The sequence below is a fragment of the Pteronotus mesoamericanus genome, unplaced genomic scaffold, assembly GCF_021234165.1.
Source record: "Pteronotus mesoamericanus isolate MK-2021 breed Mesoamerican mustached bat unplaced genomic scaffold, CSHL_Meso_final scaffold_128, whole genome shotgun sequence".
NCBI classification, from domain to species: domain Eukaryota; kingdom Metazoa; phylum Chordata; class Mammalia; order Chiroptera; family Mormoopidae; genus Pteronotus; species Pteronotus mesoamericanus.
The window spans coordinates 730,750-743,995 of record NW_026555305.1 but is presented as its reverse complement, the minus strand read 5'-3'; the positions used below and the strand labels follow the sequence as shown (position 1 = coordinate 743,995).

At 44.1% G+C, this 13,246-nt stretch overlaps 1 protein-coding gene and 1 non-coding gene across 2 annotated transcripts; one reads left to right on the top strand and one right to left on the bottom strand.

The window, feature by feature from the left end:
* Positions 1 to 2,412: 2,412 nt before the first annotated feature.
* Positions 2,413 to 5,616, top strand: LOC129082419 (zinc finger protein OZF-like). The gene is made up of 2 exons (XM_054588125.1): positions 2,413 to 2,533; positions 3,861 to 5,616. The coding sequence occupies exons 1-2, from the start codon at positions 2,413 to 2,415 to the stop codon at positions 5,429 to 5,431; spliced, it is 1,692 nt and encodes a 563-aa protein (XP_054444100.1). The 3' UTR covers positions 5,432 to 5,616.
* A 7,521-nt stretch (positions 5,617 to 13,137) lies between these two features.
* LOC129082638 (U6 spliceosomal RNA) lies at positions 13,138 to 13,246 on the bottom strand. Its single transcript, XR_008530432.1, has one exon. It is a non-coding gene; the product is annotated as a U6 spliceosomal RNA (small nuclear RNA).

The following is a 13,246-nucleotide window of genomic DNA, read 5'->3' as shown; positions in this document are numbered from 1 at the left end:
GTGAAATGAGACGTGACAGGACCTCCCAGGCATAGGTACCAGAATGTGCAAAAGCTTGGAGGGAAGGCTGAGCTGGTTCAGAAATCCATTCTTCAGGTATCCATTCTTATGGGAACTGGGACCAGTAGAAAAGGAGTCAGGTCTGGAGCAGCTTTGTGACAAGGTGGCTGTCTGTTCTGCAGGTGATGGGAGGCAGTGAGAGATGTAGAGAAGTGGAGACAGGTGATGTGACCCAGGTCTCATTGGAATATCTGAGGCTGCAGCATGGAGAAGAGTGTAGGTGAGAGGGAGTTGGTAGAAGGACCAGGCAGGAGGCTGCTTATATAATCTAGGTGAGTGTGAAGGAGCTGGAAGGTAGCCGTGGAGGTGGGGAAAGCAATTGGAATCTGCATGGATCTTTTGGTGTGGCCACCAAAGTCTCCTAACTTTGAGGTTGAGAGAAACATAGGAGTCAGAAATGACTTCATGGTTTGATTTTAGCAATGGGAGTTATGGAAGCATTACCACATGAGAAAGGGAAAACCACAGTTGGGGATATCAGAAGTTTATTTTTGGCCTGTTAAGGGTATGAGATGTTTCAGAGAGCAGTTAATGGGTGTCTGGAACTCTGAGAAGAAATTCAGGATGGAGACTTATCCAAAATTTAGTGGAGAGTATATGGACCAGAAGCTGTAGTTCACTTTGATATGGGGTATCATGGCTAGGAATTAAGATAATGGTAGTAGGATCTTAGTAAGAACAGGGTGGGCATGATGACTGGGTCTCAAGCTGGGGCTTCTAGTTGTAGGGTGTTGGTGTCATAACACAGTATATGGACGGAAGTGGTCACGTAGAGGGACAGGGAGAAAGTATAATTTGATGAGTGGTCATTGCTTACAAGGGATGAGTGGACATGAGATGGGTTGTAAGCCTGAGAGCATTTTACACAGGAGACGGGCTGGTACATATTCACTGCTCTAAAGACTCACTAGGACTTTGTTGTGACCTTTGGCGTGGCCTGGGGTATCCCAGTCAGGCTGATGGGTTAGTGTAGGGGCATAAGTGGTCATCTGTGAGACTAACTGGACATGGGACAGAAGGCCACTGGGGCTGGGTATTCAGTGAGTGGAAGGTGGACGAGGGAAGGCAGAGTATGAGGTAGAAGGGGAAGGACACCAGGTGCAGCACCAGTGGAAGAGGACTGTGGATATCTGAGATCTGATGTGGTTCTTTGTTGGTGAGATTGAAGCAAGGAACTGTCAGTGAGGGAGGCCTTCATAGCAGGATCCAAGGTAGCCCCTGTCAGTGGGGATCGTTAGAGTGTGGGTAGTACTTAATCTTGTTTGAATTGATCATGTGTTCTCTGGACCACAAATGCTGAGTAATGATTAGAGAGGCCAAGGCATTAACTGTGGTGCAGGTCAGGAGGAGGCTGGCACTGTCGGTGTGCAGTTGTGACAGAGAAGTGTGGTAGAAAGAATGATGTGCACTTGGAGGCTGAATGTGAATTTATGGCCCCAGGGCCCTGGCCTTGACATAAGAGTGAATGAAGGATGAGCCGATGTCTGGTGGTTATTGGAAGAACTGATATGGGTACGTTAGAGGAATTTCCTGAAAAAAGGGGTGTTGTGATTTTACATGTCCAGGCCAGAGATTAGATTCCATTTGTCAGCCCATCTGCTTGTTGTTATTGAGGGCTGATATATCGTTAGGACCTTGGTGAGGTGGTGACATCAGCATCACTCAGGATGGAAAACCTCCACTCGCATTGGGATGGGAGAAGGGTAAGCAGGAAATAGATAAGGGAGGTGGTGAAATTAGAATCCTAGGAAAGAAGTTGATCAGGGGACACACTGTCCTCGCCATGGCAGGGCATTGCTACCTTTGAAGTTGTGCCCATTGGAATGTAGCTTTGTGAGAGAAGTGTGGTTCAAAGAATTATGTGTACAGGTGAGCAAACCGATGGCCTCAGGGCCCAGCATTGGGGTCATAAGTTGAAGAGTGGCCATAATTTTTTGACTTGGAGGGACAGTCAGGGAGACCATAGGAGTGCTGCCTGACAAGACCAGTGCCAGATCACTCACACGATCTCTATGGCTAACTTCTCTCCCTAACCTACGTTTGTGACACCCACTGTATTGACAAGAGGCAGTATGGGACAAGCGGGGCAGGAGTCAGTATAGAGTGGGTTTGTGACAAGGTGCCAGGCCCAGAGGTATCATCTGTCCACCCAACTGCTTATTGTTGTTGTGGGAAGACACAGTATCAGTGGGAATATAGGGAGAGAGTGATACTGATTGCGCCACGGCCTGGTATCTTCTCTGATATGGGGGGTTGAGTGAGCAGATGAATGTGAAGTGTGAGGTAAGACAAACTTAGGAAACCTAGGAAAGAAGCTGATCATGGAATGAATTGTCCCCATTCTGACAGGATATGAACTTTGCGGATGTGGCCATTGCCTTTTCCCAGGAGGAGTGGAGGCTCCTTGATGAGGCTCAGAGACTTCTGTTCTGTGATATGATGCTGGAAATCTTTGCCCTTGTAGCATCTGTGGGTAAGACCTTTACATCTCTCCTTGTGTCCTGAGGTGATAACCTTCCCTATCTTCTCCAGAGGTAGTTTTGTGTTTCCCACAGCCAGACATTGGGCTCTGCTAATTTTCCCCACTTCCTTGTCATTTGTGCTGTGGCTGACAATGCTGAGCTGTGTGGAGTGTCCTAAACCATGAACTCCCTAAACAGTTATAACACCTGTTGCCTCAGAAAGTTCAAGGAAGTATCTGGGAGCAGGAGTCTTGTAAACAGCTAATGGGTCCTATTTTGCTTGCCTTCTCTGTGGCAGGGTGACTATGTTTAGATCCATGGCCTCCAGTTCTGCCCTCCTTTCTTTAGTTAACATTCCTTTGTGACTGCCTGTGCCTGGTCATGGTCATTACTTACATGAACCATGGGCTGTCCTTAGAAAACTGTCCTTGAAATATATGTTTTTTGTAATACTGTCTTCCGTGAATATTACTGCATGTCAAGTTGTACTGGACCAGTGCTTCTTGATTACATCTGTTGTCTTTCATTAATAGTCGATTCATTCATGTTCTGAGTCTAGTACAAAAGTGGGTGCAAGGAGAACCCTACTTCTTTCACAGCATGGACATGGCAAGATGGTCTTAGAGGAGGCCTGGCTCTGGTGAGTGGCAGCCGGTGGAGATCGGGACATACCAAGAACCTGTCATGTGCCCAGTATTGTTTTGATACAAGTGCCACTGGCCACACCTCATTTCAACCTGTCCTTTCCCATCCTACACTTTGCTGACTTGTTATTTCATCTGTGACTTCCTGGCTTCTAGCTACTTAAACATTTGTGGCCTCCATGCATCACCTGTTCTTCTGCATGACTCCCTATGCAGTATTCTCCAACATTGACCTGTTAGGTATGATAAGTTGCGCATAAACCTTAAGTATTCCTCAAACAGTAGCTACTTATTTATTGAATTTTACTGGAAAGAGGACATTACCAACCTCCTGCATATCTTGCCCATGTCACTGGCAGACAAGCCCTGATGAACGCTGTTAGCAGAACATTGATTGGAGATCTTCTTTTCCATGTGGTGTGTGCCATCTTTGTGTTAGCCCAACATCAGTTGGAGATCTTCTTTTCCATGTGGTGCATGCCATCTTTGTGTCCTTTTTCTGGCGAGGTATTTTCTTTTTGTGATTTTCAGAGGCCCAGCACTGCAAAGCAGCATTTCATTCAATATGCCCTTAGTTCTCTTAGTTTTAGACAATCTCAAGAAACCATCATATTATGCCTACACACCTTTGTAATATGTCTTGCTCCTCCCACCAAAGTCCACATCCATTTCCTCAGCGTTTCTCTGCTTTCAGGTTGTCGGCATAAAACAGAAGATGAGGAGGCCCCTTCTGAGCAATGTGTATCTGTAGGAGAGTCACAGGTGGGGGCTTCTAAGACAGCTCCAACAACTCAGAAGACCCATCCCTGTGAGCAGTGTGTCTCAGTCTTGAAAGATATTTTGCACCTAACTGAGTTCCAAGCAGCATACCTTGAACAGAAAGCATTCTTCAGTGACCTGTGTATGAGAGACTTCTGTTTCAAGGCAGACCTCCACCAGCAACAGAGGCCTGCCAATGGAGAGAAGCCCTGGAAAGGACATATGGACAGGGTCTCCTTTGTGACCAGGTGCAACTTTTACATATCAGGGGCACCTTTTAACAGTAGGGAGATTGGGGAGGACTTCCCAGCCATCTCAAGCTTTCTCCAGCACCAGGCGACTCCTAACACTGAAGAACCACACAGTGTCAGTGAGACTGGGCAGACCTTTTATGGTAGAAAAACTCATTACTCATCAGGTGCATGTGAAGAAGCTGCCAGCCACAGCCAGAAACTTGTTCACCGTCAGAGTGTCTGCTCTGGAGAAGAGCTTTATGAGGGTAGTGAACGTGGGAAGGCCTTCAGACAAATTTTGAACCTCATTCCACATAGGAGAGTTCATACTGGAGAAAAGATGCACAATTGTAGTGATTGTGGAAAGTCCTTTAGCCAAAGCTCTAGCCTTATTCAACACCGGAGAATTCACAATGGACAAAAGCCATATGAATGCACTGTTTGTGGGAAATGCTTTCGCCACAAATTTGTCCTTGTTCAACATCAGAGAATTCACACTGGTGAAAAACCTTATGAGTGTAATGAATGTGGGAAGTCTTTTCGTCTTTCCTTTTTTCTCATCAAACATCAGAGAATTCACACTGGTGAAAAGCCTTTTGAGTGTAGTGATTGTGGGAAGTCTTTCAGACAAAGCGGTAAGCTCATTGAGCACCGCAGAGCTCACACTGGTGAAAGGCCTTATGAGTGTAGTGAATGTGGGAAATCTTTTAGTCGCAAATATCATCTCCTAACTCATGGCAGAGTTCACACTGGAGAAAAACCTTATGAGTGTAATGATTGTGGGAAGTCTTTCAGCCAAAGTACTGGCCTCGTTCGTCACCAAAGGGTTCACACTGGAGAAAAGCCGTTTGAGTGCCGTGTTTGTGGGAAATTCTTCCGCTGCAAATCTATTCTCACTAAACACCAGAGAGGTCACACTGGAGAAAAGTTATATGAGTGTAGTGAATGTGGGAAATCCTTTAGTCAACAGTGGTGCCTTATTGAACATCGTCGAGTTCATTCTGGAGAAAAACCATATGAGTGTGGTGAATGTGGGAAATGTTTTAACCAGAGCTCGAACTTGGTTAAACACCGGAAAATTCACAATGCTAATAGACCTTATGAATGTACTAAGTGTGGGAAATATTTTAGCTGCAAATCTTCCCTTTTTAGACATGAAAGAGTTCACACTGGAGAAAAGCTAAATGAATGTCTTGTATGTGAGAAGTCCTTCAGCCAAAACTCTGCCCTCCTGCAACACCAGACAGTTCACACTGGAGAAAAGCCCTTTTGAGTGTAGTGATGTGGGAAGTGTTTCAGACAAAGCAGTAAGCTCATTGATCACTACAGAGGTCACATTGGGAAAGGCCTTATGAATGTAATAATTGCAGGAAGAGTTGTAGACAAAGCTCTAGCCTTTCCCAATACATCAAACTCCATATTAGAGCAAAGTTTTATGAGTGAAACAAATGTGGGGAAAACTGGGCAAATCTTCTTTTCAAATTTCATTTTAGATAAAGGGAGAATAGAAGAGAGAGAAATATTGATTTGATGTTCTACTTAATTATGCATTCATTAGTTGATTATTATATGTGCCATGACCAAGGATTGAATCCTTAACCCTGGGGTATCAGGACAGTGGTTCAACCATGGCAGCCAGGGTTGGGCAAATATTTAAATTCATTTGATATAGAAAAGTTCACACTTGAGAAATGTCTTATCAGTACAGCTATTGTGGGAAATGGTTTAGGAAACTCTCCAATGTCATTCAACACCATCCAATTCATTCTAGAGGAAAGCATTATGAGTGTGGTGAATACGTGGAATTATTTAGCCTTTTCTCTAGCCTCACTTCACACCAGACAGTTTATAGTGGGAAAAGATCATGAGTATAGTAAATGTGGAAAATCTTTTAGACACAATTCTCCCCTACTTCTGCTCCAGAGAGTCTACACTGGAGAAAAACCTTCAATGTTCCGACAAAGTTTTATTTCCTCCCTCAGTATAACATCACTAGAGGAGGCCCTGAGAGCCATTTACCTGAATTTAAACCTATTTCAGTGGAGCATACACTGTGATAGATTCCACATAAGTTTCAGATGCAAGTGAGGCTTTAAGGAGTTGCATTGTACTTTTTAACCTGCCCAGGACTGTTAACATTTGGATATCGCTCCCAGTTTTTGTGACTGAAGCCATTTTTCATTACCACCTGGCTCACCTGCACAGTATGTCAGTCATCCACTTCAGCATGCTCAGGAAATCTGACCTTTGTTCTCCCTTTGCTTGAGGAAATTATGAATACTCCAAAGTCTTAACAGGATGCTCATTCTTTCCCCTCTAACTGTGGAATGGCCCTGACCCATTGTGAGTCCAGAGGACTCATTGTCAGCTAACAAGGATTGAGTCTCAGCACATCTCATTCTCATGTTATGCTGTGTTGAATTTTTATAAGTGCTAATTTACCAACCTGGAAACTGCTTGCTGTACAATGTTCTGGTGTATGATCTTTTTGTAAATTTCTGTTTTGCTATTGTACCTTGAATATAGGTGTTTCTATTTAGTTAATGGGATGATTTCAAAGCAGGATTGTGATCAGTGAGTATGTAGTGGTGAGCAGATTTTGTGGGAGTCCCAAACTTTGTGTGCTTGAAAGACATTATGATGCATAATGAGGTAGAAAATCACTATTTGTCCAATATTCATTTTATACTTCTCCCCAAGGCTTAGAAAGTAAGACTGCTTGGCCATAGTCCTAATTTGCAGTCTGGTGTGCTGATTATTAGGGAGGTCAAAAGTACCCTGAAGAGGAGCCATTTATTGTGCTTTTTTGAACAATATGAATTTTATTGTGTTCACAGTATATATTACATAACCCCAGGTGTGTTGAGGGGACCATAGTTCATGCAAGGGAACCGTGTGCCATGATGTACAAAATCTTATATGCTGGTGTGGTTTTTTGTAAGACTCTGAGGAATGGGTAAAACCACTGTTGGGACAGAAACAATGTACTTAATGGTGCGTGGAAGGTGCCTCTTCTTTAAGTTCTTCCATAAATATTCCAGGGATTAGCTTTTGTAATCTGTGTATACAGACATTCCTCTGTAACTGTTTCTCTAGCTGACGTCATTGGCAAAGAAAATAGTCTAATGCTTTGTGGACTTCCCCTAGCCTTCCTAGGGTGTTCACCTCTGGGCCATTACGCTACAGGCAAGTATACAAAGCTAGAGAGAAGAAGGATCTTGCAGTCAGTCTCAAGTGTGTCCTTGTGACCCAGTCAGCATTCCTGATGGTTTGGATGGCAATAGTTCTCACTACTTGCTAATATTTTCTGTCACAGAGGCAAGGCCGCCTCTCCCAGGACATGAGAGAGGTGGTAGAGTTCAAGTAGGGTTGCCAGCCTAATTTCCTAAGACATAAGTGATATCTAGGTCTTCATTTGGAACCAGTTTTCAATGCTTTATTCAGGTATATGTGTATGTGACTTGCAACATAATTTATCTATTGTGTAGTGTTTGGCAGGCTTTGACATGGATAAAGCTGTGAAACCATCACACATGAAATGAACTTAGCCTTTGGTAACTCTCTCTGTTGCAGAAAAACATATGGCTCCTATCGACTAGTGCAGGCCCTCTGAATTATAAATGAGTTAGCATCCCCCTTCATTCAGTTGTTCTCAATCCCTACACCTTTCTCAGCATCATCCCTGCCAATACACAGCAAAGCTCTCAGGACTTACATTGTGGATACATCTCCCAAATCAAACCCATTGACCCACCTACGAACTCCATAGGAGGAACGGAGGACTCCAATCTTTTCTCTTATTCCTGTCAGCCAATTCTGGATAACAAGTTCTGACTCACCAAAGTCCAGCTGATGGATATGTGAGTCCCGGAAATTACCTGACATGATCTGATACTACTGGGTAATTCCCCTTATTTTACAACTCCATGTCATTCTTAGTAAGAAATTTGTGTCCTTGCTGGGAACCCTAGTTTTATTCCTTCTAATCTTCTCCCTTGGAAAAATGTTCTAACACCCTTACCTACCTACAGTCCAGGAGGTTTAATTTTCTAAACAATGAAGCTACTCAGCCCTACAAGAATTGTTGGATATACACCAACACCTCTCAGAGAGGAACTAATAGCAATTTCTATCCCTCCTTCAGAATGGAGCCAGTTACAGACCTACCTGTCCAGTCCCTACAAATTTCTATTGATGCAAATGGGCCATAATGAAAGGATTAAGCCCACAGTAGACCATATACTTCTCAATCTCCTACACCAACAGACCCAATAGAATATGTGAGGACCAACAACTTCCTCTGTAGATCTCTGTAGCCAAGCGTTCTCTGCCTTAATAGTTGAGAATAGACCAGGACCATCAGGTGGATCCTTTTCTAATGTATCTAAGAACTGCAGTCACTTGTTTGTCCTGTCCCCTTCTCAGACATGGGCCACTCTAGATACTACTTCCTCCATTAGCCCAACCTATTAACTCCACCTCTCCCTTTTACAGAATCTACATCCCAAAGCCCCCCCAATATAACTCATGTGGAAGCAAGCTAGTTACTTTTGGGCTTCTATTTGCCTAGGCCTCCAGAACAACTGCCCCTTGAAATATCATAACTTCTGTTTCCAACCACAAAACAAAGGACAAACTGGTAACTAAAAAGTTATTCCACTCTCCAAAGTTGTAATATTGGCTGTGACTCTTTCCCCCTTTAAAGTGGACCTTCCACTTTTCTTCTAATTCACACTGCATGTCTACTCCCACTGGCGGGAATGGCTCTAGCTACAACCTCTGAGGGCATTGAGACATTCAGTAAAGGATTTTCCAAGGCCTGCTTTAGTATCATGATTGATATTTGCCTAAACTCAAAAAAGGACACCTACTTCTGCAGGGATTAGGCCTATCTGTATTTACCTGCTAAGTGGACAGGTACTTAAATAATTCCCAAACTTGCTCTCGTCAATGACAGTATACTTCTCCCCTTATACTCCTAATCCACAAGAGTTAAAAAGGGGGCCTTAGCCATAATCACCATAATTGGCATTGTAACCAGAGTATGAACTGGCATCAGAGGCCTTTTAAACTCCATTTTTTCAGCCAAATGACTCTCCTTAGAAGTAACTCAACAGATCATTGATTTAACCAACCAAATTAATACCCTACAAGAACAATTCACCTCCCTAGCAGGAGTAGTCCTATAGCATAGGTGGGCTCTAGACTTAACTAATGGCTAACCAGGGAGGATCCTGTGCTATGCTTAACAAAGATTGCCATTTTTATTTATTTATTTATTTATTTTTTGGTTAACCAATCTGGAAAGATACAAAACAATTTAAAAACTATTCACAAGGCCAACAAGTTCTATAAAGAAGCGGACTTGGGAGGATTTGACTTGTGGGATCTTTAGGCCAATATCTTGTCCTGATTTTCCTGGCTAACTCCTTAGCACCTTAGCAGCCTTTATTCTTGCCTTTTGGCCATGTCTTCTCAAATATTTCATATCCTTCATTCAACACAGCATCCAGCCTCTGGGAGATTTCCCTCAACAATTGGTCTCTGGCCACAGCTCCCACTTTTTGAGCTGTCCAATTCCAGCCTCTTTCCCTTAATGACCCATACCCGGACTGTCATGTAAGGACAACTCTACAACCCTAAGCAGTAGGAAGTAGATATAAAACCTGCCCTGGCTGGTGTGGTTCAGTGGGTTGAGCACTGATCTATGAATGGAAAGGTCGTCAGTTCGATTCCTTGTCAGGGCACATATCTAGGTTGTGGGCCAGGTCCCCAGTTAGAGGCAAGAGGCAACCAATCCATGTGTCTCTCACACATGGATTTTTCTCTCCCTCTCTTTCTCCTTCCCTTCTCTTGGAAAGTAAAATAAAACCTTAAAACAACAAAAACGAAAGATGAAACCTTTGTCCATACTCCCCAAAATCATTAAGAATACAGCCATCAGCTTCAGAATTCGCCAAACTCTGTACTCGTTGCATTTTGATGAGAAAATAATGATTCATTGCTTGCTGGAGACTTATAGCACTTGCTAGAAGTGGTATGAGTCACGATGCTGGCCTCAAGAGAGAATGCTCCATCACTCATTGCTTGCTCAGTATTTGTCAGTTTCAGCACTCATCATGAGTTCCGGAACAAATTAACAGTAAGCACTAAGGTACCACTGAAAAATAATTTTAAAATTCCAAAAGGGGAATTAAAGGGCAAAGCTGGTGCCATTCGCTGTACAGGCCTATGACCTTGTTAAGCACGACTGCCACTTTACTCTTCTGAGCTTATGTCCCCAGTGCAGGAAAACAACTGGAAAGGCAAGAACAGGTAACTAACCATCCCCCACAGCCACAGGCCAAAGATAACATTGGACCAAACTGCAGCGTCTGCAAAATGAACAGAAACTTCCTGTGTTACAATGCTCCTAACAGCCCAGCGGCCACACAACATCCATACCCCCTTTTATACTTCAATAAAACCTCAAAGCCCCAACACCTCAGCATCTTGTAATTCTCTATACCTGGCCCCTTTCCTCTGGAAAAGTGTATTGAAGTTTTATCTGCATTTTCTTTTCTTTGTGAATTCTTTTGTGTTCAAAGGGCCCTAGAAGTATGGCCACTTTTAATCGAGGTCCCATGTGGTATCTGAGTGGCCCAGGCCATGTAGTCACTCTTTGTCCCCTCCTGGCTGGAGAATTACAGTTTAGGGAAGAGGCAGGTGCAAACCCTGCCAAACTGCCCAACCCAAGAAGGCACCTTAGGTATAAACAGCCCAACTTCCTTAGGTAGACCCTCTCCAAATGCACTGCCATTCCGCCTTCCAGAAAGATCAGACTCCAAGACTAGCCCCTTCCTCAGCTCCTGAGATGTTCACATCCTCCCACGGTGCCTGAGGCAGGCCTGCTCACTATCGCCACTTTCCACTGGTGGAAATTGAACCTGGGCTGGGATTGGAGGGGAGGTCTTTAGTGACCCCCAGTTAGGGTGGGGATCCAGGCATCGACTCCAAGCCCACACCCCGGCATCTCAGGAAGTCTGACTCCCTGCATTTCCCTTCTCTTTCACCGAAGTTGTACGCTGAGAAACCCTCCTCCTGGGTCCTTCTTCATCTTCAGGGTGGTCTGCAGACCTTCCTGGATGACAATGGGCCCTGTATTAGTCTGCTCAGGATGCTATAACAAAGAACTTCACACTGGGGCAGCTCAAACAACAGAGATCTATTTTCTCAAACATTCGGAGGCTAGAAATCTAGTCAAGGTGTCAGCAGGGTTGAATTCTCCTGAGGCCTCTCTTCTTTGCTTGCCGATAGTTTTTCTAGTCTGTCCTCACCTGGCTGTGTGCGTGCGTGCGTGCGTGCGTGTGTGTGTGTGTGTGTGTGTGTCCATCCTAATCCCTAATCTTTTTTTCTAAGAACACCAGTTGACCCTGTTTTCAAATACAGTCACATCCTGAGGGAATGGGGTTAGGACTGCAGAGTATGCATTAGTGGTGTGCAGTTCAGCCTGTAAGAGTCCCCATGCATCTCTTCATAAGGAGCTAACATTAAGGAGATCTGTGGAGGGTTTTCTCACTTAACAACCCTGATATTATCCAGCAGGGGAACTATTTATTATGTCTACTTCTCAAAAGAGGGATCTACAGCTCAAAGAGGGCCCCCAGGTGGCAAGAGTCTGAGTGGGGAGATTTAGTGGACCAGCTTTGGGTCACATCAATCTTGTTTTCTTGCATCCTCTTCCTGAAGGAAATAGCAGATCCAGCCAGACCCCCAGAATCCTCTTCTGTGAGGTGGGACCATCTAGTAACAACACCCAGACATCACTAGAGGACCCGTGGCCCCTCCCCTACACATGCTGCGCCTTCCCTGCAAACTCCTGCTCTCTGGTCCTCATGGAACTCCCCACCATCACCCTGGCATCCCAGACAGAGTCATCATTGACACCCCAAACATATGACTGGCTCTCACGGCCACATACAGTGATTTGTATTTAAACCCTGTTGGTCTTCCTCCTAATATCACTGCACGGTGCTCCCTCCACTTTGTGCCTCAGCACTGAACTGCCACCCAGGAATCACTGTCACTACTGTGAATGCTGAAGGACAGAAGGAAGCTCAGGTTCTTCCCCCACCAATTTAGCAGGCGAGGTTAACCTTGACCTCTTCTTTGTGATCGTCTTATGAACAATGATGGAGTCCCTTGACAGCGTACACAGCCGTGGCATAAAGAAATGGCAACCAAGTGCAATTGAGCCAAGAATCAGCTGTGCCTTCCCTGACATTGTAGGTTTTTAAATGAATACTGTTAGTCAGCCAAGAGAAATTAGGAAGGCATGCTCTTCAGTGGAATATAATCAGTCTCCCAGCTCCCTATACCAATTATCTCTATTATACCCACAGTGTTTTAATTTACAGAGGTGACTATATAGGGACATGGTGAGTTTAAAGCAACTGTAAGAAGTTTTCATTGCTTACAGTTCCCAAGAGCAGAGACACCCTGTGCCAAACACGGCCTCATGGGAAAGCAATGGTGTTGGTCAGAAGACAAAAGACAGGAATGAGGAGAACCTGGGCACAAGTGTTTCTTATAGTTTTCCTGAGAGAGGCAAGGCAGCGGAGCTTATATCATATAGGACTGGCAACTTTGAATAATTCTGGCACGCTTTGGGGAATAGGGCTGGCCCCTAATATTTTAGTACCTTATCCTCGGTTGATTTTGGTGAAACACTGGCTTCTAGTGTGAGAGTCAGATAAAGGGATTGTATTGGATTATGGCTACAGATTGGTTGGTTTGCATATGAAAGGAAGAGGTTGTTGGGCATATTGTTTGTTATCTTTTAGAATTAGCTAGTTTTGGGAGGGGTAATCTCTTCCAGTCTATGGGCCTCCAAGGTGTCAACATAATGAAATATAGGAAATAAATGAATGTCATTAATATATGTATAGATGTACTTCTCACACATAAATTCAGCCAATATTTCTATTCCTCATTTTTCTTTTTTTTTAAGACAGCTTCACGAATTTTTATGCCAATCTTGTGCAGGGGCCATTATAATCTTCTCTGTGTCATTCTAACTCTAGGACATGTGCTTTAGTTGGTGTGGCTC

Coding starts and splice junctions, on each gene's coding strand:
- LOC129082419 (XM_054588125.1), top strand. CDS start 2,413: ATGAACTTTGCGGATGTGGCCATTGCCTTTTCCCAGGAGGAGTGGAGG. Junction 2,534..3,860: donor TGCCCTTGTAGCATCTGTGG/GTAAGACCTTTA, acceptor CTCTGCTTTCAG/GTTGTCGGCATAAAACAGAA.